This window comes from Cercospora kikuchii (genome assembly GCF_019650295.1).
Source record: "Cercospora kikuchii DNA, contig_00008, whole genome shotgun sequence".
Taxonomy (NCBI): domain Eukaryota; kingdom Fungi; phylum Ascomycota; class Dothideomycetes; order Mycosphaerellales; family Mycosphaerellaceae; genus Cercospora; species Cercospora kikuchii.
The window spans coordinates 1,559,019-1,585,005 of NW_025408589.1; the positions used below are offsets into that span (position 1 = coordinate 1,559,019).

At 54.2% G+C, this 25,987-nt stretch overlaps 8 protein-coding genes across 10 annotated transcripts; 4 read left to right on the forward strand and 4 right to left on the reverse strand.

Annotated features, from left to right (window-relative positions):
- Nucleotides 1–82: 82 nt before the first annotated feature.
- CKM354_001181200 (uncharacterized protein) lies at nucleotides 83–2,285 on the forward strand (the record flags this gene model as incomplete). Its single annotated transcript, XM_044807314.1, has 2 exons — nucleotides 83–2,185; nucleotides 2,247–2,285. 2 exons carry the CDS (start codon nucleotides 83–85, stop codon nucleotides 2,283–2,285), a joined length of 2,142 nt encoding a protein of 713 aa, XP_044663249.1.
- Nucleotides 2,286–2,693: 408 nt separating this feature from the next.
- CKM354_001181300 (uncharacterized protein) lies at nucleotides 2,694–3,861 on the reverse strand (the record flags this gene model as incomplete). The annotated part of the gene is made up of 3 exons (XM_044807315.1): nucleotides 2,694–2,818; nucleotides 2,877–3,003; nucleotides 3,100–3,861. 3 exons carry the CDS (start codon nucleotides 3,859–3,861, stop codon nucleotides 2,694–2,696), a joined length of 1,014 nt encoding a protein of 337 aa, XP_044663250.1.
- A 1,385-nt stretch (nucleotides 3,862–5,246) lies between these two features.
- Nucleotides 5,247–7,070, forward strand: CKM354_001181400 (uncharacterized protein; the record flags this gene model as incomplete). Of its 3 annotated transcripts, XM_044807317.1 has the most annotated exons (2): nucleotides 5,247–5,900; nucleotides 5,947–5,973. In XM_044807317.1, the coding sequence occupies 2 exons, from the start codon at nucleotides 5,247–5,249 to the stop codon at nucleotides 5,971–5,973; spliced, it is 681 nt and encodes a 226-aa protein (XP_044663252.1). The 3 variants fall into 3 exon arrangements, with proteins under 3 accessions (XP_044663252.1, XP_044663251.1, XP_044663253.1); XM_044807316.1 differs by having other exon boundaries at nucleotides 5,247–7,070; XM_044807318.1 differs by having other exon boundaries at nucleotides 5,556–7,070.
- Nucleotides 7,071–9,074: 2,004 nt separating this feature from the next.
- CKM354_001181500 (uncharacterized protein) lies at nucleotides 9,075–12,356 on the forward strand (the record flags this gene model as incomplete). The annotated part of the gene is made up of 1 exon (XM_044807319.1): nucleotides 9,075–12,356. The coding sequence occupies one exon, from the start codon at nucleotides 9,075–9,077 to the stop codon at nucleotides 12,354–12,356; it is 3,282 nt and encodes a 1,093-aa protein (XP_044663254.1).
- A 4,729-nt stretch (nucleotides 12,357–17,085) lies between these two features.
- CKM354_001181600 (uncharacterized protein) lies at nucleotides 17,086–18,435 on the forward strand (the record flags this gene model as incomplete). Its single annotated transcript, XM_044807320.1, has 1 exon — nucleotides 17,086–18,435. One exon carries the CDS (start codon nucleotides 17,086–17,088, stop codon nucleotides 18,433–18,435), a length of 1,350 nt encoding a protein of 449 aa, XP_044663255.1.
- A 1,077-nt stretch (nucleotides 18,436–19,512) lies between these two features.
- CKM354_001181700 (uncharacterized protein) lies at nucleotides 19,513–20,035 on the reverse strand (the record flags this gene model as incomplete). Its single annotated transcript, XM_044807321.1, has 2 exons — nucleotides 19,513–19,726; nucleotides 19,821–20,035. 2 exons carry the CDS (start codon nucleotides 20,033–20,035, stop codon nucleotides 19,513–19,515), a joined length of 429 nt encoding a protein of 142 aa, XP_044663256.1.
- A 1,323-nt stretch (nucleotides 20,036–21,358) lies between these two features.
- CKM354_001181800 (uncharacterized protein) lies at nucleotides 21,359–22,458 on the reverse strand (the record flags this gene model as incomplete). Its single annotated transcript, XM_044807322.1, has 2 exons — nucleotides 21,359–21,475; nucleotides 21,529–22,458. 2 exons carry the CDS (start codon nucleotides 22,456–22,458, stop codon nucleotides 21,359–21,361), a joined length of 1,047 nt encoding a protein of 348 aa, XP_044663257.1.
- Nucleotides 22,459–23,068: 610 nt separating this feature from the next.
- CKM354_001181900 (cleavage polyadenylation factor subunit CFT2) lies at nucleotides 23,069–25,963 on the reverse strand (the record flags this gene model as incomplete). The annotated part of the gene is made up of 1 exon (XM_044807323.1): nucleotides 23,069–25,963. One exon carries the CDS (start codon nucleotides 25,961–25,963, stop codon nucleotides 23,069–23,071), a length of 2,895 nt encoding a protein of 964 aa, XP_044663258.1.
- Nucleotides 25,964–25,987: the final 24 nt, after the last annotated feature.

The window sequence follows — 25,987 nt, forward strand, 5'->3', positions numbered from 1 at the left end:
CTAACGTGTGCATTGGTACAAGTCCGAACGTGTTGCAACACAAGAGGTGTCGAATACATCTCACGCCTCACGTTCAAGTACAATGCCTTCAATGGATGATGAGTTCGGCCTTTCGTCTGGAGATGAAGCTGATTTGCTCGGTCTGGACGAGAACGTGCCCCCCACAACCAAGCGCAAGCACGAAGACCAAGATGTTCGAGTGGCAAAGAAATCTCGGACCACGTCGACGTCCTTACGGGCCATTGAAGTTGCCAACAAGGTCTTGAAGCAGAACTTCGGAATGGCATATTTCCGCCTCAAGCAAGAACAGGCGATAGCAAGACTGCTCGACAGCGATGGCGGCAGCGCCGTTGTAGTATTTCCCACAGGCGGCGGCAAGTCTCTCTGTTATCAAGTACCAGCTCTCTGTTTTAAGGAGATGGATCGCCTTGCCGGTGTGAGACAGGGACATGCAGAGAGCGGCATCACTCTCGTGGTATCACCACTAATTGCTCTGATGAAGGATCAAGTCGACGCTCTCCAGCGCAGGAATATCAGTGCAGCGGTCCTGGACTCGACCAAGACCAAGGAAGAATATCTTCAAACAGTGGAGGCTATGCGTAATGGAATACTCGACATTCTGTACTGCGCACCAGAGCGACTCAACAATGAAGGGTTTGTTGCATCAATGGCCAACGTCAAGGGCGGAGTAAGACTCCTCGCCGTGGACGAGGCTCATTGTATCTCTGAGTGGGGACACAGTTTTCGGCCCGATTATTTGAAAGTTGCTCGCTTTGCTCAAGAAATCGGAGCAGAGAGGGTTATCTGCCTAACGGCAACAGCTACTCCAGCGGTAGCCAAAGACGTGTGCAGGGCATTTGACATTGACGAAGACGGGCTGTTCAGAACTGCTACTTACAGGGCGAACCTCAAACTGAAAGCTCGATCATATCAAACAAAGAAGGAGTCATGGCCTCAACTGGACGCGTTCCTGCGGAAATATCCTGGTTCCACGATCATCTACGTGACAACTCACAAGCAAGCCGAGGATCTTGCAGAGCAGCTGCGAAAGCGCAAGTTCAAAGCCGATCATTTTCATGCAGGAATGAAGACTGAAGATAAGATGAGGATACAGGACAAGTTCATGGCATCCAAGGATCACATCATTTGCGCCACTATTGCGTTCGGCATGGGCATCGACAAGGCCGATATTCGGAATGTAGTCCACTACGACATACCAAGGAGTCTTGAGGGTTACAGCCAGGAAATTGGCAGAGCTGGAAGAGATGGTCTTGACTCACAATGCGTAGTGTTCCTATGCGCAGAAGATCTTCACCTTCGAGAGAGCTTCGCACGCGGTGATCTCCCGAGTCGGCAATCTGTCTTTGGCTTCCTGCAAAGTCTCTTCTCCCACAGTCAAGGCGATGGAGTGATTGAAGTCAACTCGTACGCGATGTCGAAAGACTTCGACATCAAACCAAATACTGTCGGAACTCTCTTTGCCGCTCTGGAACTACGCTTCAAGCTTTTCAGAGCGATCACGCCGAAGTATACCAAATACCAATACAAGGCGCTGAAATCTACGAACCATGATCAGACCCCAGCGGCAAGAGCTCTTCGTGCTCACGCCCGAGCTTCTAAAGTATGGACACATGTGGACGTGGATACCGCTGCATCCCAAAGCCGCGTCGACCGAACAGCACTTGTCACTAAACTCAACGAATGGCAGGACAACCGACTCATCGAATTGCAACCTGGAGGCGTCATGAATGTGTACAGAATCTTGACTGAAAAGTGGCCTCCGCCTCCCTCCGAAGCCGAACGCCTCACCGATGCCCTCTACAAGGACCTCGTGCTCCGAGAACAACAAGAACTTGCTCGCATGCAACAAGTCATGGATCTCATAACAGGGAAAGCATGTTTCGCACGTGTTCTCGCCTCTCATTTTGGTGACACGCTGCCTGACAATGCTCAAGAATGCGGCAGCTGTACGTGGTGTCAGACGCATGACGCCGTGAAATCAGTTGCACCGCCAAAGAGGACATGGGACGCGAAGGCGTTTTCTGAAGTGCTGGCGGCGACTACTGATCGTGACGATGCGAGATATCTCGCGCGGATAGCATTTGGTATCAAGAGTCCCAGAGTCACGGCGGCCAAGTTAGGCAACCATTCAGTCTTTGGCTCGATGGAGGATCATGATTTCATGGTATGTGGATCAATTTGATTAATTTATTGATGACCAGAAGGATGCTGACAGTGCGCTGTAGGCTCTTCTTAAAGAGTTCGAAAAGGTTTGCGATAAGTGAGAGGAAAGGCTCACTCGTCCCAGTCGCTAGAAGCAGAGGGTTCATCGAGTTCTGCAGGATGGGTTGGCGTAATCGGTGTCGTTCATCAATGGAAGCATGTCTTCTGCTCTACCGATCTCGTAGATCCGTCCTCTAGCTACTGCGTGAGCAGCGCACAAAGATGCGCAGACAACTGCAGCTGAAGCCGCACGTCTTACTCCAGACCAGCGCAGAGCGGAGTAAGCACGACCAAATAATGTTAATACATTGATATGTTCAAAAACTCCTATAAATTTCAAACGACCGCACCCACCACCAATGCCACCAACCATTAAACCTCATGTTACTTCGTCTCATCATAAACTCGTAAACTTCGTGACCTCGCTTTCAAATCCTCGCACTTGCGCCTCAGACCATCGCTCGCACCCATCAGTTCCCCGCCCTGTACTCATCATACAAAGCCCGAGCCCTCTGTGCCTGGCCATCGGTGAATTCGTACAAACATTGATCGTAGCTGTAATCCATGTAGTTGTGAATGGAATCGTAGCCAGGCTCTGTGGGCTTGCATTAGAACGTGCTCCGTGGATCTCGAGAGGGAGAGAGTAGACTCACGATCTGGACAACTATCTTGTTGACTAGGACATCCGAATGTAGCTTGGCTTTGGACAGGAGTGTCAGAGACGAAGTCTCCGCTCCCGCTGCAGGAGTTGCCATCGAAGACGTGGTAGAGGCCGAACCACTGTTGCAGAACTTGTTAGCTAGCTTGTTACGAGATGTGGAAGGCGTGAAGAAATCAAGAGGCAGGGCGCGGTGAGCGAGGGAAGGGAGAACTTACATGTCCCACTTCATGTACGGCGGTGAGTCCCATGTTGTAGTTTGTGGCTTCAGCTCCTGGCAGCGAAGCAGCGAGATTGATGCAGCCATCGAGGACTCTCGTTTGTCGAGAAGGAGCTTCTGTGGGGAAGTAACAGAAACCCAGGAGCCCGTCGCCCAAGTCGGAGAGAAAGTACAAGTTGAGATCGGCATACGATCCCATGTGGAGAGCTTCTTTCATTTGGCTCTCTTCGTCGCCTCCGGCTGATGCAGCGGCCCAGTCGTCCTGTACCGTGAAGTCGGAGCCGGCGAGGTTGAAGGTGAAGCCCATTGAGGAGTAGGCGTCGTTCATGACAGTCAATTGGTCCTCGATCATGCTTTCGGTGTAAGTGTCGCGCTTGGATTCGGTGGTCACTACATGTATGTATACGTCGATTTGGCGTTCGGCTTTGTATGTGTAGTTCCTCTGGGATGGGACCCTGTCCAGGAGTGTACGCTGGTTCGCATCAGGTTGAGTGGCGCAGCGGGTATATGGATCATCTTTGAGATTGTTCTTGGCTGAGTTGGGCGGAGAGGACGAAGGACTGCTGGTCTGAGCGGGGCTTTTTGCTATCGTGCTTGTCGGGGTGGTCGCTTTCGAGACTTCTGGTTGCGCTTTTGCTGTCGATGCTGTCTTTCTGTGAATAGCGCTGGTTGGCAGAGTTTCTGCTTGTACGGTCTGCAATTCTTGTGCCGAGGAGAGAAGTGCAATGCAAGCAGGGAGAATGTAAGTGGAGAACTTCATGGTGCCAGACTGTACAGTTGCTCTTGTGGTAGACAAGGCTCGTGTTTGGTGCTGATGAGAAAATTGTTGTCAACCTACATGTGTTGTTTTAATGTCTACAGTGTTCTGCATGGCAGCCATCGGCTCGTATTGTTAGCCATTGAGTGCTGGAGAGGACAGGAAATGGCTGTGTGAGCGTTGAAGATGAAGCGAACAGCTGACGAATGCTGCTGGTTGTCGAGAGGACGTTGCCATGTGCGCTGGGGCCGTTGACACCGCCACAGACGTTGTCGAAGATGATGCGTCCGATGCAGGCGTGCATCGCGATGTGGCGCAAAGGTGAGAACGGTCGCCGTTTCGCGGTTCGAAGTCGTGTAAGCTTCATTTGCGCCATTGAAGAAAAGTGGAGACTCCAACGACATGAAGTGATCCGCATTCCGCATAACCTTACGTCTTTCTGAAGAAACGGGCTGTGGAGCCACCAAGCTGACCGTCTGCAATCTGCATGTGGGCTGGCTCCCCTTCATTGCGTTGCGAAACATTAGTCCACGATTCGCTATTTTCGTGGCTCGCGAACGCCACTCTGCGCAGAATGTGGGCATAACGGTTGAGGCTGGTGCATCGTCGTCGTGTCTGGCCAGGAAGCGACTCATGAGCGGTGGAAGGCAGGCGTGGGGTGCAGGAAGATGATGTCGACGGTGCGAGTAATTCACTGGCACGAGTGCTGCGGGCGTGTCATGGCCCGATCGACGAGTGAGGTCACTTTCCCATCTCATTTCTCAGGCGCAGGGGTGCAGGCTTCTGGACTTTTTCCAAATGTCGGCCATTTCGGCCATGCGTCTCGTAGGGCTGGCCGGGATGGCGACGGACTATTGCCAGATGCTATTTGCGGCCGCGTTCACGATGCCATGGAGATGTCGCTGTCGTCGAATGCATTATAAGATGTTGCACTGCTCGAGACGGTGGAAGAGCAGGACGAGGATGGCAGAAGGTGACAACGCGTGCCGTTCGCGAAAGAGGCAGACCCTGGTGGGCACGCGTGCTCGAGCAGCGCAACGCGCCGAGGCTAGCATCACGACAAAGTTTCAGAAGTAGAGTTCATGTCGATCCCCCCTTCCGCCGCTGCACAGCAACCAACGTCCAAACGAACGCCCGGCGTGTGACATGCCGCTGCTCTGCGCTGTCCGAGTGACTTGCTGTGACGGGACCGCCAGCTGACAGCAGCAGAATCTGCCGTACCTCCACCAAGAATAGGCGTCGACAGGGGCCTGGCAGCACGGGGATAGCCCTGCGCCGATTCACTGCCGCATCCACGTCCTCTGCACAACACCCACTCTCGCCATTGACTGGACACGTCGACGAGGCTGGACACGCTGTCCCACCACCTGACCTCTTCAACGGCGACAATGGCAGCCACCGCTGCGGAGACATCGCCCGTCTCGAATGCCACTTCGCCTGCCTCCCGCTCGTCGTCACCTTCGCCCTCCGTCGATGCCTCACTGAGCATCGATGCCGTGCCCAAGTCGGAGCGATCCGTGTCCACGCCCGCGAGCTCCATCAGCGGCGGCGAGGGCTGCGAGCCACAGCTCTCCATCTCCAATCGATCAAGAAATTCACGCCTAAGCGATGGCAGTGCCACAGTGGTGCGGAGGAGGGGCTATATCCGCCCACAGGGCACCGTGTCTGCCGACAGCGCGAAGAATCGGGACAGTGTCATGAGCCTGGGTAGCATTGCTCACATGCAGTACTACTTCGCCCGGACTGGCTTGCTGGACGGCAAGGGAGCTCAATTAGCCAGAGAGGACGATCGGAAGAAGAAAGGTTTCTTGCGGAAGGGTCGAGAGATGGGTGGGCTTAATGAGCCCTCAAACATTGAGGCCAGCATGAGATCGATGAGCGGCAGTGAGCTGGACCGCGCCAACGTGTATCTCGACGATAGCTATGCGTCGTCGTATGCCGCCTCGGACTCTGGCTTGGATCTTTCGATTTCCGAAAGTCCGACTGAAGCCGAATTTGGAGAGCTCTGGGATCCGAGTGACCCAACGATGCTGCCACCTACAGTCAGCACCTACAAGGTCAAGCCCGAAGTCACCGAGCCACTCCCAGACATGCCTGTTCTGCGCCGCGAATTGAAGGAGGCTTTACAAGACGCATGCAAAGCGTTAGAGGAATCGCAAAATAAACCAGCTTCGGCGGACACTGCTGCTGCCACTGCTAGCAGTGCCTATCACGAGATTCAAGGTCTGCATATTCTCGACATCATCACATTGGCCATACGAGCCGCAAAGAACTACTACACTTCACATGTCAACCCGCAAAAGCTATTCGCCCTTAAACCGGAACGTGAATTACGAAAGGACCTTTATAATACTCTGGACACCCTCAAGCGCATGGCCAGTCGCAATTTTAGAGGCGGCATTCGCGAATTGGAGCTACTGGAAATCATTTGCTGGATTGAGTCTATCGACAAGCTGATCAAGGCCGAAGAAGCTGCGGAGCAAGAAGAAGCTGCAGAGCGTGAGGCCATGGTCTGGCGAGAAGGTGACTGGACAGGCAAAGAGAGGCAACGAGAATGGCTGTTCATCAAATCCTTCGATAAGGACGAACCGGCATTGCCTGAATGGCCCGAATCATCGCCTGACCAGCAAATGCCGACAGATTTCCTGAAAGCCTTCCAAGACGGCGTCCGCCTAGTGAAACTACACAATGCGTGCGTGGCGAAATCAAAACGGAAATTCGATGTGATAAAGACGTATCATACGGATGTGAGCAAGCCATACCGAGTCGCAGAAAACCTAAAATTCTGGGCCAAAGCGGGTGAAATTCGATGGGAGACAAAAATAGAGATTCCGGCTCTGGACATTGCGCAGGAAAAAGACGAAGAGACGTGGCGGATCTTCGACGCAGCCATCTTCAAGTGGTGTCAAGGAGTACGGACAGAGTTGACAGAGGAGTGGAGGGAAGAGGCCCGGAATCAAAAGCACCGGGAGACGAAACCCCCGGAGCTCAGAATCGACGTTGCGAGCGATGATGTCGATGCTAGCGGGGATCTTCCAAAACCCGGGCCCGTCGATTCTGGAATCAAGGATTCTTTTGACCGATCTGAAGTCCAGCCTCCAGCTCCCGCGAAGGATCTGCTGTCAACAATGGATTTGCGCGAGAAGATGGCTTCAGTTTCGAAGCAAGTCCGGGGCGGCGAGGATGATAAAGAGAACGCGGTGCCGACATAGGAAGTCAGCACTGAGAATACATCTTGGAATCACAGGCGCGGCGAATCCGATCCGAGTTGGAAGCGGAAGAAACGACGAGAAGCCGTGGTCATCCGCCCTTCTTCGACCATGTCTGACACCCTTGGTCGTCGACGCTTGGGCACCATTCTGGAGAGATAGGAATCTCTTCAGTGAAGCCGAGTGTCTTCCGTTGTGAGAGAAGAGAAAAGTATTGTACATACCCGCGACGGGCAGCGGCAGGATGGCGGATGGAGAGTGAAAGGAAGGAAGCTATATCGGAGCATTTGTTTGGCTTGGACGGTCGGTGATTGAATGGTTTGGCTGGAGAAGAGAAGATTGATACCCCCTTTTTCATAAGACCCACATGGGCAGAGAGCAGCTGCAGCCAAGAAGAGCATTTTCTTTTAATTGATGGGCAAAGAGCATAGTGAGATGAAAGTGCGTGCGTGCGCGCGTACGTGGGAGACCTTCGAGAAGAGCTGCGAGCAGCATTGGAACTTTTGGGGATTTGGGAAGCGACTACGGCCTAGGTTTCTTTTATTCACTCCCCTTTCCTCTTTCGTAGAAGATAGTCATTTTCATATGAAGGCTGCGTTCTACTAAGATGATCATCTTCGCATGCTACTATATTTTGCCTTTTTGTATAGTGCAGTGGCTTCACGTGCGCTGCGAGCTTGCTGCGAGAGTCCGCGGCACTTATGAAACGGCGCTGTACAGTTCTTGCATCCTTGCCGCCAGCTGCGACTTACTTTGCGAATGGCGTCGTGATATCCTGGCAGCTTCGTCGTAGCTTTGAGAGCATATCTCGCTGACGAGCTGCTAACTTCGCGCGCGACGAGTACATCCCGTCAATAAGCTCATAAACTCCGAGAGTATATTGTCAACGGCCCAGAGCAGAGCCTCCAATTGCCAATCTCGAGCCACGCGGAAAGCGTTGTGCTGCAAGAAATCCAACGTACTTGCAGAACGTTGCAAAAGCCAGTGGCTAGCAACAACTGCCACGATGTTTGGTAGAATAAACTGTGAACATGTTCTGCTGAAAGAGCAGTGACAAGAAATATGGTGCTTTTGGGCAGCAACCAGAACTACCTTATACTTCACAAATCGGTCAGCAGTTCCGCGAAAGGTCGGAGAGTTTAATATATTTAGTCCGCGTCGTAAGGTCGGATTGAGGGACCTTGGGAAGGATGTGTGGAAGTGTTGTTCCGGCGTGCTAGGTTTTGTGGTCGGATGGAGAAGTTTAAAAAGGTGTTGGGGGATGGTCTGGAGTATCTATTCGGGTTGTGAAATGAACAAGAAATTCCATGCGATCGATGTTCGTGATTGTAGTCATTGTTCATCAGCCTCTAAATATTGGATGGTGTGAATTTTTAGTGAATGAAGGCCGGGTTTCCCTAAACGATCGGCGAATTTGAACATAGCGAAGGTCGGGAATGCTGCTGGGATGATCCATTAGGCTCGTGAACCGATCTGGCATCCCTGAGGCTTTGACGCACTGGCGGGCATGTTTTGGCGAATGAGGTGAGACAACGACAGGCACGGAGAGCCGCAGAACGCCACACTACTGGACTCTCGCCCGTTGTTCCTGGCTTCACCCAGCCATATACATGCAGCTGTCGGATGTCTGGAAGAGCGACGGAGCTGGTGCGACGCGTGCATGGCCGATGGCTGGATGACTGCGCGACTCTCCTGGAACCGGCGTCAGAGACACACAGCGGCTGCGGAGGCGGCAAGAGAAGAGAGGTAGGGAGGGACAGCAGACGGGACAGACGTTGGTCGACGTGGATCATGGCGTAGAGCGCAGCGCTGCTGGCCTCCTCTCCGCCGCGCTCCTCCTCTTGGTGTCACAAGCAGTCAACAAGAGCAAACTAGCGCACGCGGCCAGTGTTGTGGTCGATTGTTTACATGCACGTCAAACGCGACTACTGCAGCTCCCGTCGCGTTTGCCCGACCAGACGCAGCCAGTCCAGCTCCTAGCGCGGGGCGGTATACAGCCAGCGCATAATGGCCGCCCACGACAGGCATCACCCTACCCGTCCACCACACTGGTCGACGTCAGCGCCCGCCACCGCCATCGCAGCGGACCCCAGCCGGACGGACGCCGCTCACCTGGATCCCGCCGATGAGCACCGCCAGCAGATCGGCCGCCAGATCCTCAAGGAAGAACAACGCCATCGCTGGCTGGAGATCAAGGCCCATCGCGCTGGGAAACGTCTCTCGCCAGGCCTGGAAGCACGACTACAGCGCTTGCACCGGAGTCGCAGCGGCGAAAGCATAACCTCTCGCCGGAGCAGCAAATCGAGCATTGGAAGGATCCCGGAAGCTCAGCTCGAGGAACTCGAACGCCTGCACCGCGCACGCGAACGAGACGTCGACATCCGACGACGGGGGACGGAGTGGAGTCGCAGCAGTAACATGCCCGTGGGAGGGGGAGTGCGACTCAGCGGTGGGCCAGTGCTGACAGACAATGAGGCGAGCGAGCTCAGTGCCATCGAGTCCGAAGCCAATGGGAACGCGGACCTGGATGCGCCGAGTGCATACGCGACCTCAGCTTACGCGAGCTCTGTAATCGACATCTCAGACGCCCTTGTGGCCGAAAACACGACCGACGACGACGAAGCGGGCATCGACGAACATTTGCGCCTGGAGGCGAGCTTGGTGGATAATCATAAGTATCGCATGCCGGATGTGGGAAAGACGAGGCTGTGTTCGAGGACGAAAGAGCCACTGAGTCCTGGTCCGAGAACGACGGGCGCGTCTGCGAGTGGTGCGAATGGTGGAGAGATGGCGCCGAATACAGATAAACCGCTCCCCGAGCCGCCGAGCACACCGAGTAGGATGGCTTCGCGAGAAGCACTGGATACAAATGGAAGTACTGCCAGTCCTATCACGAGCGGGAACTTGGACTTTGGAAATTGGCAGGCAGGCGCGGGAAGTGCGGACACACCAGAGAGAAGGGGAAGCAATGGATCATTGTCCAGGCCGAGTCTTTCGAGGGCAGGCTCGGTCTACACGCTGGGACGCAACAGCTTTACGGGACAACTTGCGCAGCTGACGTCCATGCGCTTACCGGATGCCGATTCGCTCGCAAAGAGGATATCTGCCCTGCCATCGGCTACAGAAGCTGCCAAAGCCTTGTCGGATGCATATGAGCAGATTCGGCTTTGGATTGCGAAAGCGAACGATGCACTAGAAGGGCTGAACGCAGAAGATGATGTGGAATGGGCAGCTGCCGGGGGTAGAGAAGGTATTGATGATGTCGATAAAGCAATTGGCAGATTTCAACATCTGGTCGAGGTGTACATCCTCTCGATCGAGCGACTGCAGACCCGAGAAGATGTGCATCAGCTTACGGCCAAGGACATTGAGACGAGTGTGGAGCAAATGGAGCACATCGTCACGCGTTGGAAACAAATCAAGGTCACGCTGAAAGGCATCAAAGATCAAGTGAAACTTGCAATGGAATGGCAGGACATTTGGGATAGAGTGCTGGGAGAGATCTCAGAGGAAATGCAAGACCTCCAACGACTGGTCTTTGAGATGGAAGAGAAGCGCCACCAGGGATCCGAGAGTGTTCTATCATCGAAGGACAGCATCGATATCAGCGAGCTGGAGACTATCGTGGAAGAGCAACCCGGAGGAAGTCGCATGCAGCAGAACAGGTTCAGCCTGACAGCGCCATTCGCGAACGGTATGCCTCTGACACCACCTTCACAGCCTGCTCACATTGTAGACAAAGAGGACTCAAGTCTTCTTGCGCTATTTGCAAGAATGCAACCACTGCGAGCCAACCTGGACTTCCTGCCAATGCGATTATCGTCATTCAGTGCGCGAGGCAACGCAGTCTTTCCCAGCGCTTGCATGGATATCGATCAACGACGAGAGCAATTAGAATCCCAATGGCAGCAACTCGAAGCTGATGCAGAGTCGCTACGTCGCGAGCTTGGAGAAGATCGCTGGGTGATCGTTTTCCGCAACGCTGGCCGTCAAGCTCTCAAGATGTGCGAATCCATCAGTCGAAGTCTGCAAAAGCTCGGCAATGCGATCGAACTGGACGAGCAGCACATCAATCCTTCAGCAATGAAGACGAAGATCGACAACTATGATCAGAAGAAGAGGCATTATGGTCCTGCCATCGAGCGAGTGCTCGCCATTATTGATCGAGGCGTGACAGATCGACTCACAGTCAATGGCGAAATTCTCCGGCTCCAGAGTGACATGAAGCAGAGATGGGCTTCTTTGCAAGATGCACTCAAGGACATGGATGCTGTAGTACTCGAAGTCAAGGATGACTTGGCAAATGTTGAACAACAGGATCAACAATTGCGAGATTCTGTCTTGACCGTCATCTCCACGGAGCGCTCTTTGGGGAGCAGTCTGGGTGTTGCAACACCGGGCAGCTCACCAGCAAGCAGTGTCGTTGGCAACAGCCGAAAAGGGAGCTTTGGATCACGGACGCCCACATCACTGACGAACATCAAAGTCCGAAGTGGCAGCAGCAGCAAAGAGTCGGCTAGTAGGCTCACACTGACGCCATCTTCGCTTCCTCGGAGAAGCCTGCTTCCCAAGAAGTCCTTATCGGACATGCATTCATCGCAGCGAGCGTCATCATTACCTCTGGGCACGCCGTCGAAGAAGGTCGCCTGGCCGAGCAGACCTGACCACACACCCTCGAGTAACAAGCCCCGATTCGTGGCTGCAGCGAAGCTCGAAGACAAAGGCTTTGCGCCTCTCAGTGCATACGAGCCTTCGAAATATGCAAAGACACCCGTGACACCCAAAGTCAACTACCTTCGATCTGGAACGTATGTTCCTCCTGTACCAGCTCTCCTTCGAACTCCTGCTTCCGCGAGCAGCACGAGGACAGTCAGTGGCCCAGCCTCCACCCTCCCACGACCAGCAACAAGTCTAGCTACCGGTCGAGCCCGCAAATCCAGCTTACCAGTTCGAAGCGAAACGCCATCAAAACTCGCTGCATCCGTCCCGGCTCCTGGCTCTGGCATCAGAAACGGCTTGTCAGCCAAAGCCTCAGCGCCGAATCTGAGACCTGGAAGTCGATTAGCAAGTGGTCGACGATCGAGCATGATGCCCGCGAGGACAGAAGATCCTGTCAGCGGAAACGAAGCTGATAGTGAAGCTCCCGCACACCACAATAGACGGCCTCCGAGTGCATTGGCCGTCAATGGGCGACAAAGCCAAGCTGGGCGACGTAGCAGTATGTTGCGCAGTCGTTTGGGGGAACGAGACGCTTCTCAAGGTGCTTCGCGTCCAAAGTGGAGGCCTTGAGCGACGGTGGTGTCCTCGTATTTGGAACAAAAGCTCGCGTGTGTTTGCATTGTTTTTTGAGCGTTCTGTCACGAAAAGCCTGGCGTGGAAAATGTTATTTTTGGGGTCAACCAGCCAGCGAGGCAGGCATCATCGTCATCGTCATCACGATCAACGGTCGTTCTTTCCCTCTACTTTGTTATCAGCTCTGAGCGTTCTTGTTTTCTTGTGCTTTTTGCAAACATCATTGTTTGAAAACATTCTAGCTTCGTTTTGAAAAAAGAGGGTGGCCGCGAGGCGGCATCAGTCGTTTCTTTTGGTGTCAGCGATAACAAGCATTTCGAGCATGGCGTTATAATGGAGTAGATATGGGCAAAGGGCTGGAGGGAAAATGGTAGTTGTTGTTTGACATGGGAATCAGCAGTCCATCAAGGAGCGAAACTTGCAGCTTCTTGGGATTTGTGTTGATAGTCACATATAGGAGAGAAGAGAAATTTTACTGGTGCTGAAGGCAAAGAGCATTCTCCGTCTTGAGTTCTACGACGTTGTTTGTGCTCCGTGCTGGTTTAGAACATGTTCCGTTCGCTTACCTGAAATCGAGTGCGCGAGCAACTCAGCACCTGAATGAACTGCTTGAGAACCCACAGTCGAGCGCGAGGTGCTCATTCGCGGGCTTCTCTCAGTCCTCCCTCGTCTAAGGAGCAGCAGAGTATCCTACCTTGGCTTTGCATTATTCTCAATCGTGACCGCTCGTCTCACGTCGTGAGACCAGGAATTATACTGGAATACCCAGACGAGTACACTTGTGCATCACACTTGGCAATTGGCACCAAGACTTCCGCAGTGTGCGTCCCGCGGACTACATCCGCATCGTAGGACAAGATCTTATCTACTCATGTAGAGCAGAACAAGACCTGCCGCGTCGCGTGCAGAGCAGCCATCCGCTGTGATATTTCTAGGCAACCACAAAAAGTCCTAAACTCTGACAGCGCCCAAGCATTATGGCGCAGTTCGTACTCGCGTGTGTAGTGCCTTCCTATACGAACTTGTGATCCTATTGCTTGGTGCGGCGTGTTTGCATGCCGGATAGGACGTGCGGGAGCCAGCGGAAGAAATGTTCAACTCCAAGATGCTGATCCGATCTCAAAACGGGGAATGCTGTGTCGCAAACCTTCTGCTCCGCGGCCACAAGAGCCGCAACAGGCCTTGGGGGTCTGCTCGTCGCTTGGAACGAGAAAAGTCGTGCTGCCGAGTGGTGATGCCGTCACACTGCTTGATCATACGGTAGTACAAATCTTGGTTCTTCAATTCAGTCCGCGGAGCAGAATATATCCTACGTCAGTGGGGAATCGCAGAGTCTCAGCAGTCAATTTCGTGCACATTCTGAAAGTAAGAAGGCCGGATACACTGTAGTCGTTGTCGAGGTACAACGACCGGCGACCGACACCGGAATCCGCCGTGAGCAGCTCTCGAAGCTGCAATCCACCAACCGTCGCCTCGCTGGTTTGGGAGTCGAATGTGCTGCACGCGCGGGATAAAGATGAGCAAGATGCATCTTGGTAAAACTTGGCAGACCCACTATCGAAGACATGGCAAGAAGTTGCAAGACAAGCCAAGCCTGAAGCGAAAGTATCAGTAATCCAGACCCACAGAGGGCGTCGGGTATTTCCTCTTCCCACAACCGATCTGTTACCGCAATAGGCAGTTGTCTATTGGAGAGGAAGCCGCATTGAACATTCTGTCGGCGATCAATATGGCGAGACTTGCGCCAATGATTTGTGATGTGCTGGGGTGAACGTAATTCACGCATTGGACGAAGCGAAGTAGTGCTGTCTCCGGGCGCAAGAGGCGGCGTAATATACGCCAGCAATTGCACAGTCTGTATCAGGACTCACCAACGATGCTGAGAGCGCTGCAGATGCGCAGGTATCTGGAACAGGCCACCAGCAGTATTGCAAGATCAGCACAATCTATCACAGCTTTTGACAGAGTAGGCCTGGTTCCTCCAAGTCTTACCCAGCAGCAGCTGAGTGCTGTCTCCTTGGGTGTGCCAGCCAGCACCTTCACAGATAGTGGCGCTGCTCCCAAAGCCTGGGCTGTCGAAGCTCGCAATCTTGCCCGCATGAGTGCATTGAGTGAGCGCCAGCCTGATCGTGGCTGCCACGTTGACACATTATACCTGCAGTAGGCGTGCACCCAACTGTACTATCGCGCAATGGTGGGCATGCCGACCGGCGACCACATGGCATGTGAGCAGCAGGAAGACTGGAACGCGCGTGCACCAAGTGGCAAGAGTGTCCGTGGCTTGCAATATTGTCATCAAGGTTCGTGTGTAGCGAAGGAGCGGCTTGCTGCACAGTGGCGGATTCTGGCCAACATCCTTCGATCGTCGCAGAGCCTTGCGGCCATCCCAGTGAAACCTCGCATGGCGCGGCCACGCACGTGTACAGATGTACAGTATCCAAACAGCGTGTTCGCGACCGCATGTTTAGTACCGCATATTACCGCCAGAGCAGTAGGTGTTGTCGCAGTGAGCTGCTAGAGCGTTGTTTGCACAACGTGAGCGGATTCGGAAGCCAAGATTGCCAAGATGGTCAAGACAATCCACAGACGAGAGTCGCGTTGCTCGACTCGGTAAAGAGCAGCGGTGGGAAGTGTCTCAGACGAGCGTCGTTGCAGTCGTGTGGCAGCACATGCGAGGTGGCTGCAGTCGCTGTCGCCTGGCTCGTCGCCGTTGGCGTTGTTGGTCTCTCAGTGGACGCCGCCGCGATCGTCGTGAATACAAGCTTTGTCAGGCCAGGAGGGGTCTGGAGTTTGTGAGCATTTTAGCTCGAAAGCTATTTTCAAGCTTATCTCGGCGAATCGTTTACAGGCCAAGTCAAGCCGAGGAGCTAAAGCGCACGGCACGCCTTCGATCCACGTGTACGGGCACGACGGAACACGCTCGACTCCGCACGTCCCAGACTTCTTGTGCACGCTGCACAGCGGGAAGTCGAAGGATTCGCTGCGTGTAGTCAAAGATTTGCTCTCACGAGATGTGCAGGCGAGATAAGTGCAGAGCGAGAGGGATCGTCCCGTAGGCCAGGCTGTCCGGCCGCCGGCGAGCATGGTTGGTTTCCCGACTGCCGGTTTTGTCGACGAGTGCGAAGTGGTCCTCCTCCACGCGCTTCGTCTACTCGACAATTGTGTTCGTGTTCTCTTAAGGCGATGAGACAGTGGAGGTGGGTACGCTGACGTGGCCAAGTGCGTCCAATAGACAAGTGATTATTATGAAGGTCGTCGCAGCTGTCCAAGGTCTCGTCTTGTGCACTGCACGACAAGAGCAGGGGTTACGAAGCGAGCCATGGCAGTCTTGGGTGTCGATGGCGCTAAGCACATCCTCCGAGCATGGCAGCCAGCCAGCAAGAAGGGTGGCGTGCTGGTATCGCGAGATGCCGTCCATCTGCAGCAGCACAGGAAGACAGCGATGCGGAGAAGCAACGCGAGAGGCAACGGGAGACTTTGAGGTTGTTGCAGGCCTGGGTGTAGGAGCAAGCAATTCGAGCCTACGCGGCCGCTCGTTGCAGGCAGTCAGCAGAGGCTTATTTGCTGAGACACGCGGGCTCAGTGCTTACACCTTGGCGGCTGGGCGTGGTGTATAGAGTATAAGGTTAAAAGTCTTAGCAATCGAGGGTCACGCTCGATTGCTGAACGCCCGCTGTCTCGCCGGCGCTCGGCGAGCTGTTGTGCCCTACAATAATAATACGCTCGGAAACACGGATGGCGTGCGCGCCGCCGTGTAGCTGTCCAGCAGTGATCAGTGATCCTGGACGGCGGAGTGCACTCAGCAACGCCCAGCAATCTGCAGCGGTCGCTTAGTGTTGCCCGCCGGCGGAACTGGGCTGCTGGCTGGCTGGCTGGCGGTCTGGTGGTGAGATCGCACTCTGTACGAGGAAGATGCCGTCATGCTCGCTCCTCGGGCGCCTAGACAGCACGATGCACGCCTCGCGCTGGACAAGAACGCCATGCACGCCGCAAAACGTGTCGGGAGCTCCACCTCATTGGAGAGGCTTGGAGCGAGCCAAGAGTGCGCAAGACTGCACAAGACTTGTGTCGCGCTCTGCATGTCCACCTGTCCACTTCGAGCCGGGGCTGGACGTCACCGCGGCCAGTCGTCCCGCTTACCCAACTGCGATCGTCGCTTGCCTGGCGCACACTTTTGCGGTGTCGCTGCCTGTCTGCGCTGACTTGGTCTCACCGACGGGTCTTTCAGGGAGTCATCTCGAGTGGACGAGTCCGACAGTGACACGAGCAGCGACAAGAGAAAAGGGCACGGCAAGCGGAATGCGAACATGGCTGTCCGGGCTTGGACGGCATCGTGCACAGCCTTCGCTTGGCGCTGAGCGTCCAGCGGCGCCAATTTTCCCGGGTCGACTCTAAAGTGTAATCTTTAAGCTTACTTTCGCGATCCTTGGTCCATTCCTGCATTCTCTCGCATCAGTGCACAAACTGCTCGCTCGCTTCTCCCTGCGAGTCGTCTTTTCCTTTTCTCGCTACATCGCTCTGTCCTGGCCCTCACACCTGCCTCTCTGCACCGCGACTGCCTCTACTCGCAGCGTTTGCATCGAGCCTCATCACTCGCGACTGGCATTTATTTACGAATACCACCCGTGCGTCACTGCCCACTTCTGTCGTTCCACGCTCGCCGCTGATCTGTTCCGCAGATTGCCTGCAGAGGGCCAAGTCACCCTGATCTGGACTGCACCAAACAATGAACGGCATGGAGACCTACCACGGTCATGTGCGAACCCCGGCCGATGCCATCATCCTCTTCGAAGCATGTCGCATCGGCCTTCTCCCACGCGTGCAACGACGTCTCTCCGAAAAGGAGCGACAGTCGATCAAATCAGGCTCCGTCTTCGTCTGGGACGAGCGCGAAGCTGGCATGCGACGATGGACCGACGGCAAATCGTGGAGTGCGAGTCGCGTCTCTGGAAGCTTCCTTACCTACCGCGAAATGGAGGGTAAGCGTGGCGGCTCGAGTTACGACAAGAATTCCAACCGCGACGGCATGATGAACCAGGAAAACGACTCCGACGGCGGTCCTGACGGCTATCGCTACAAGCCAGACGGCCTCATGAAGCAATCCTTCAGCATCACCACGAATCAGGGCCAGCATCTGCATCTCATCAGCTACTTCTCGCGATCGACAACTGCCGCCAACAATCTGATGCTGCCAACCGCCGACCCTCAGCTTCGCCACATTCGCCCAGAGAAGGGCATGTATCCCGATTCGACTGTGCACGAGCAGAGCACCATCCCAGCCGTGACGCGTGGTCCCATGGGCTCTCCAGGCTACACGCATGCGCCCCATCCGGCACCTCAGTATGGCCGACCTTATTACCACCACCCGGGCTGGGCACCACCAAGCCCCATGCATACTCCGCCTCCGCATCACGCCTACTCGCCATATTACCACCATCCCCATGCAGCTTACGGACACGGCATGCATTACCCACCTCCGCCGGGCTCCTACCCTGCGCCTCCTGGTATGACGGCATTCGACAGGCCTCCGCCACCAATGGGCAATACTGGTCTGCCTCCTCCAGCCCCAGCAGGACCCTATGGTCAGTCGCATGCTGGCTATCCAAGCAGCTATCCTCCACCACCCGCAACATACCACTCTGGATACTCTGGATATCAGCCGCCGCCACTTCAAGCACCACCTTACCCAGCCGCCGCACAAACCCCATCTTACAACCAACCACAACAACAATCCGAGCAGCAGTCACAACAGCAGCAACCGACACCAGCAGCTTCAGAAAGTGCGCCAGCGACCGAGAGCAACTCGCAATCGGAGTCAAAGCCTACTAGCGAGACTCAAGCTACTACCGGCGCTTCACCACCAGCAGCCTCTTCTGGTCAGACCATCCCAAGCATATCAGCAATGCTCAACGAGGGAGGCCCGCCACCGGTCCGTGCCAACAGCAGGAGTCCGGGTGGCACAGCGCGTGCTGCTCTGCACGACATCCCAACTTCCAAGCTCGGCTTCGAGGCCAGTCGAGACATGCAGACGATTCGAAACCTCGACAAGACGACGTTCAAGCAGAACTTTGTCTAGACGAGCGTTTGGTCCTACTTTAAGAAGTGTTTGCTGTTTGATTAGCGATAGGCGCTGGAGGAGTCTTTTCTTTACATGACTGTCGGACCACACAGCTTGGAGCACAGGCACAAGCGATGACAGCTTCGGGTTGTTTACGACATGGAAGTCACCAATGATTAGCATCGCGAAGCAGGAGCATCAGATCTCCATTAGGTCTATAGTCGATGAGATTCGCAGAACTCGTTCTCCACACTACCCACCGTCACATCATCCGTCTACTTTCTCATTTGCTCATCTCATACATGACGCTAATGGACGACCTTCTTCAGCTCTGCGTATAGCAGTTCTGGGTTATGTCGATCACTTTTCATCACATCTTGCACTGAATGAGGAAGATGCGAAGTACGCTTGTTGAGGATTGAGCTGCGCGAACTACTGCGTACTTGTTAAGCTTAAAAGCTCAACCTTTAACGACGATGCAATGGGGATTTTGCCGAATGCAACGCAACATTCATGGAACAAGTTGGATAATCTTGATCTGATCATTTTGTTGTGTATGCAAGGCTACAGCAGAGAATTCGATTCCTTTGTGATCGTGACGTCGTATTGAGGCTATGCATCTGTGCTACATAGTAAGAGCCGGTTTTGGCGGATTCGGAGAGACACGTTTTGGTCTTGGGTGGTGACAAGGAAGGTGGCGCTCAAATCCTCGTGGGAATTCTTCGCGATCTGTGCTGACGCGATGTCTTTCTTGGTCTTGGGAGTCCGGGGAAGGGTGTTGGGATGTTTCTTGGAGGAAATGGAGCCAAGGCTGCTTTGTGTTGTTCGTCGTGGTAACAGTCGTGTTCTCTGTCGTATTACTGATCAGATTCTCCTTCTGAAACGCCGAGATGGGGAGGCCCTCCTGTCCCATGTCCAATGGCTGCGTTGCGGGCTCCCAGCAATGTCATGTCATATCATATCATGTCACATCTTAGGTACTCAAAGAATCAGTCATTCCGGACAATTGTCGCTTTTCTTCCCGTCCGCATGGGATATCCTCTAAGCAGAATCCATCGATGTCCGAAGTCCCGCGCTCCACCAGCTTCAAATTTCTTAAAACGACCCTGGGGTGCTCGGTATTCTGCTCGCTCCAGGCCTATGCTCTGCTCTCGAACCCGGCACTCCAGATACCGGCGACGTAGCACTCGAATGCGAAGAAGAAGGCGAAGAAGCTCCCTTCTTGTTAGGATCCTGGTACGTGTTGTTCCATCCCAATCGTGATTTATACGCAGGTAATTCCGAATTCTGCCATGCGCTTACTAGGACACTGTATTCCAACCAAGGTCAGCAAACAAAAGAGCGAACCTTCTAGCAGTGCAACTACGCGCGGTTGTGTAATCCTGGGATGTCTTCCTGCTTACCGTTGTGTCTTATCTGCCGCATTCTCCGCCGAACGATCTTTCACGCCAACTTGTAACCCTCCATCCTTGAATGTCATGTGTTTCTTCTCCATCTTCTTTTTGCCGCGTTCCGAGAGCTCGCCGGACCAGAGGAAGATTTGATAGCCGATGAAGGCGAGGGCTCCGACGACTATGAAGAGGATTACCAACGGGATTAAGCTGACGCCTTTCGCCATGGTTGTTGCTGCTGCGGTACTCTCGTTTGCGCCGGGCGAGGTGGGATGCTGTTGCGCGAGCTGGGGATATGGGAGGGTGGCAGGAAGAGTGTGGACGTGAATGTGTTTGTTCGTCGCAAACAGACGGATGGGCGCGTGGCTTTCGTTGCTGGTTGTTACAGCCCGGCGAGTTGATGAAACGTCCAAACGAGCTCACAACCTGGAAAGCAGTGGACCCTGAATTTGACGAGCCCCCCAACCAAAATGCATGTGACTCTGCTGCGAACGCACTTTCTGCTACATGACAGAACTCATATGGCCCGATTCTACGCGTCTACACTTCTCACGCACCTGTCTCCGACACACAAAATGACCGCTCACGCGTCGCGTCATCACGAGACAAATCCCAAATGTAGTCATCTCCATCAGCCGTCAGCAAACATAAATCCCGCCAAGAACTCCGAACCGCAAAACGCCGCCGGGCCCACCCCATCTACGATCGCCCTCGGTTCGTTCCCAGCACGTGGTATGGATCTTACCGCGCAATCAACCTCCACATCGAACATCCATCAGATAAAACAACTTTAACCTTCTCGGAGTCGCCGTGGTGGCTGGAAGTTCCAAGCAACGCCTTCTCTTGTTAGCTGACAGCCATGGCGTTCTATATGCTTTGCGCTGCTGCGCCAAAGTAGAGCTCATCGTGATAGCGTTCGTTTATGGCTTTTAAGCTTGTTCGTTTAACTTGGGGCTCGGTACCGAGTATGCGAAGTGGTTCTTGGGACAGATGGTAGTGTGGTTGTCCTTGTGAGGGCTGTTTTGTGGTAAGAATTGCTTGTGAAAGAGGGGGAGATGGAAGTCTATGGTTTGGGGGCGAAAAGCTCGACATTGTAGTTGTTGTGTAGTGTTCTCATTTTGTGAGGCAGCTGCGAGCAATGTTGCCTGCGATGCCAGGTCTAACATCAGACACAGTGTGAGATACCCTGAGAAGTAACGGAGAACTGAAGACAGAGAAGACCTTTATGGTATCTCCAAGAACTCCATTCAAAAACAGTTGTCTATACTGTGTAGTGCTTCTCCTGAAGATGGAGCACACATGGCAAAAGTCACCTCCCTGTCCCGACACGACGTGCTGTATCATGCTTGCTTGATAACATGAACCGTGCCGGGTCTCCTAAAGTTGGCCTCCGCCTCGACTCGCTTTATGAGTCGTGTCTCCAGTGACTGTGGAGATCAATCATCACACAAACCCTCATAAACAATTTTCCAAACAGAAGGCTATTGCCCGTTGTCCAAACATTTTTCAATCCTTCCTCGGTAGTATCCTCGTCACCTTTGTTGCCAACATCATGCCTTATGCACGACCAACCAGACCGGTGGACGCTCATTTCCACGCTTCTGATCCCAACCCATACTGGCCAATGAGCCAGCTGCCTTGTCGTCCGAATACGCAATTGTAGTGCCCTATTCAAGTCAGTGAGAATGTCGACAAAATACGAACGGGGTGGGAAACTCACCATCTTCCAAGCACCCTCTCCAACCTCATGACACTCCGTAGCAGCCCACTTTCCACACCCTTCCTTGTCTCCCTCATCCTTCCCCAACACCCTCTCAATGACATTCCTCACCGTGAACCCGGTCGAGACCTTGAAAATTTTGAACGCCAACTGCTTGCCCTTGTACTTGTCCTCCCAGATAGGACTGCACTTGTTGAACACATGCAACTTCGTGTGAGACTTCTTGGATGGGAACATGTAGTTCACACCTGGAGCGAGGGTTGGACAGCCGCCGACTTTTGTAGCTGGTGGGGCGGAACTGGCTGCGACTGTGGAGCCTTCTCCTCCGCCGCCGCGGAGTTTGAGGCCAGAGGGGGCTTTGCTGCAGACAGTGATTTCGGTCTTCTTGGAGGAGCTGCCGGAGCTGGTGCCGCTACCGCTAGAGTGCGATGAGATGGAGTCACTGGGGCAGATTGTGGAGCAGGGTGGCGGAGGAGGAATTCTGATCTTGATCTTCTTGGGAGCGGAAGCTGCTGGAGGAGGTGGTGGGACTGTAATCTTGATCTTCTTTGGTGGGCACGATTTTGGTGGTGGAGGTGGGACAGTGATTGTGTACGTCTTGTCCTTGTCGCCTTTGCCCACAACCTTCCAGCCTTTGCCTTTGCAGAGCGTCTTGGGAGCAGAGCTTGCTTCAGATGGAGCTGGCGGTGGAGATGGTGGTGCAGATTCAGCTTTCTTGGACTTCTTCTTCGCTGGAGCTGGCTCGGCTGCGATGACAGCCTGCACACCAACGGCTCCTGGTGCGTAAGCGATCTGATGGGCGTACTGCGGCTGCGCTTGGACACCATATGGGTATGCGTAGAAGGCCGCCATGTTGAGTGGGACTGGGACCGCGTCAGGTGGAGGAAGGTAACCTTTACCTGCACGCCACTGGTAAGGTGCGAATGGCATGGATGAGAACAGAGCTAAAGAAAGTTGGTACCTCAGCTGTCTTTGAAGGGGTGTTGATGAATTGAACCTGTGAGCTGTGATGGTTGGTTGAGGGTGAAGGTCGAGTGGCTGTGTTGGTCGTGGAGTGGATGGTTGTTGTGCAAGATGAGACAAGCTTGAGACAGGATGGAGGGTGGTATTTGTGCAATCGCAGCGCGTATGACCAGCTGACAGATCAGGGGCACGCACTATACCATGGAGCGTGCCAGTCCTGTAGCAAACAGTCGTGAACGCATCATTCGGTCCGTCAGGTGCTGATGACTATCTGGAGTCATAGTATCGCTATTGCCGTCATGCTGGGATGGGTGCAGCACGCGGCCATTTTGAGCGCGGGACACATCGCACGAGCTCTGCCCGCCGATGCTTCGAGTGACTGACTTTGCTCGTGTTCCTGGAGAGATGTTGCGGAACTATCGAAGTCGTGAGATCTGGGAGTACGCTGCACTGGTCAATTGTTCCAAGGGTTGGAATCGTCAGTGCTGTGGACTGAGTGATGCAAGTGTTAGGCCAGTGCCGTAAGAAAGAGGCACTCCGGCCACATACTCTCATAATTTTGATCATCTCTAGCATATCATACACCGGCGACGACTGCCAGGCCGCCATAGATCAACTTCCTGACAGCGTAAAAGCTGGCCTCGTTGTCTTTGGTCCTGTACTGCGGCTGCTGCAATCCGCCCGGTCCAGCTTCCACTTCGATTCTGCCTGATGGACTCTTTCTGATGACCACAGTGTGATCAATCAGTAGGGTGCCCTCTCCTCGAAACTCAGCCGAATGACCAGAAGCAAGCATCAGCTTTCGCATATCGGTCAACTTCAGATCACCGACGTGAACGGGCTGTGTTGCTCGCTGATGGGCTGTTGATGCTGCAGTCTGCACGAGATCAAGAACCGGTACTGCCGGGATGCCGGATCGACCAGCTTTGCTGTCTGAGTCTGCGTCCTCAGCCTCTCCTTTTATCATCTTTAGTTTCTTCTTGACATTCTCATCCTCTGCTGACTCGCCGCCACCCTCGACTGGCTCGGCATCTATTCGTCCTGTGAGTGCAACGACACCGAGGCCGCGCACATTCTGCCACGTGAGCTTCTTGACCAACTGTCGACTTAGCTTGATCGTCCAAGCGTTGGTGTCAACGCTGGCATCGATCACCTCGCCAACGAGTGGCGCAAACACATCAGACTTTTGCTCGCCCCCTTCCGATAGAAGTTGCCGACATTCGGTGGCCAAACTCTGAGTTTCAGAAACAGTTCCAGATATGAGAATGAGTTTCCGTGGTCTGATCAGAGGTATCAGCATTTGGAGGTCTCGCTTCTCGTGCAGACCAGAGAAATCAATGTGCGCTATGCGAAGCTGCACTGTGATCTCCACAGTGGTGAAGACAGCCTTTTGTGGTGGCTTGTCGTCGCCCTCATCAGGCTCGTAGTCGCTCTCGTCGTCTTCCGATTCCGACTCAACCCCGTTCGCTGCATCGCCGTCACCCGCAACCCCAGTAGCCTTCGCGATGAGCGCATCGATGTCGTCTGGTTCCCGCTTCTCTTCCACCTTCTGTCGCTTATCGGGCTGCGGCTTGCGATCTTTCTTATTTTTCGCATTCGCATCGCCCCATTTGCGCTTCTGACCGACAGCAGTGACATCTTGTTTCGCATCAGCGCGCATGTCCACGCCGTCGACGGTGTCACGTTCTTCAGCGCGTAAGTAGTCCTCAGGTTTGATGATGTCGCCATAGTCATCACTTTTGGGCTTGCGCTGTACAAAAGGAAAGACCTTATCGCGCCCCTTCCTGTTCCGTACATCAAAGTCGTGAACGCTCTTGCCCCTAATAAGGACGTTTATGCCCAGCTCCGCATCCGACAGACCGGCTTTGCGCTTGTTGCTCTGCGTCATTTGCGCAGACAAATTGAGCGCTCGTCCCTGCTGCTCAGGATCCTGATCTTCGTCTTCGTCGTCTGAGGATTCTTCCGCCTGGTCGTCTGCGATCTCCGCGGTGGCCGTGTCGTTGGCAGCATTGTCACCTTGCAGATTGCTATGAAGCTGTCGCTGACGCGCAGCATATTGTTGATACAGCATATCCTCCTCTCCAGTGAGCGCTTCGGCTGTAACCTGTCGCAGTTGCACACTCTGCCCATCAGCGCCAACAACCTTCGCGCCAGCTTGGGAAGAAGATTTGTTGCTAGATCGCCATACGTTCGCCAGCTGCTGTGCAAGACTTGGCCGAGCCACGTCGTTCTGTGGCGTGTTTTCCGTGAGGATGACCAGATTCTGAGGATCGTGGGCCATCTTCTCCATTGCTTGTCGTGCGAATCCCCATTCGAGCGAGGTGTCGCTAGCCAGTATGATACATGGCCTCTTCCGCCGCAATGCCTGATCCAGCTTGTTTCTGCTTTCAATCTGCTTCACGAACTGCCAGTCCAGTAAATTCGGCACTCTTCCCTCATCTGCCTGCGTTTTGTTCATGGCAGCCTCCGCGTCCCTGATGATGGCTTCGTCCATCCATTCCAGCATACTTGACAGCTGACGTACCGTGCTTTTGCTCGTCTTGCTCGCCATGTATATCCTGGTGTTGCGGTACGTGTCTGCATGCGGACCACTGACATTCTCTCGCCATGTATGATTGAGGATAAATGCAAGCTCCAGCACTCTTGCCGAAGAGTCCGTCGGGATCAAGACCTTACCACCCTGAGCAATAGTCTCCCGTATCAAGCTGACAAGAAGTTCATCCCTCTTCTTTCTTGGCAAAACCTCTGTTTTCTCAACACCCTTCGAGCTGCATATCAGGGCAGTCGGCCGCTGCAGACCTTCTGTGATGTTTGACCCTCCAGACAGCCATGCCGCTCCCGACAGCAGATTCTCTCGGCCCTGATTCCAATCTGCAGCATAGACAATGCTCTCCAAGCCATGCTGAATGTGCCATATTGTCCCCCCAGGTGTGTGTCCCGCACTGTACGCAGTGATGGTGAGGTTGCCCACAGGAGGCGAGAAAGACGCGGGTACTGGCTGGTGTGGTTGACTGTAGCGAAGAGGATGGATTGCGCCAAAATATGCCGCGATCTCGTCTGCAGAAGGAGACGCGTAGAGGAGATTCGGTGCTGTTTCTGGCTGGAGCGCGCTTGGGGCGATGGCGCTGACAGGGATAACGGAGGCGGCGAGAGGAGACGAGGCGTAGAGATCAACCAGCAGCGTTCGTCCCAGGTTGATGACTGGCGTAGTCGCGTACACAGGCACTTGACTGAACTGCGGAATGTGTTTGCAGCAGTGCGCGTATGCGCCGATATGGTCGACGGTCGCATGGGTCAGCAAGACGAGCGAGAGCGTCGACACGTGCTTTTCCAGTGCCTGCAGCTTCTCAGCATCGAATGTCTCGTCCCAGCCGACGTCGACGAGAATCTTGATGCCGCCATCGAGTTCCAACAGCGACTGCGACGCCGGCGAGTCGGACTGCGCGCCCAGCAGCGGCGTGAAGGTGAACATGACGCGCTGCTAGCCCATCCGCAT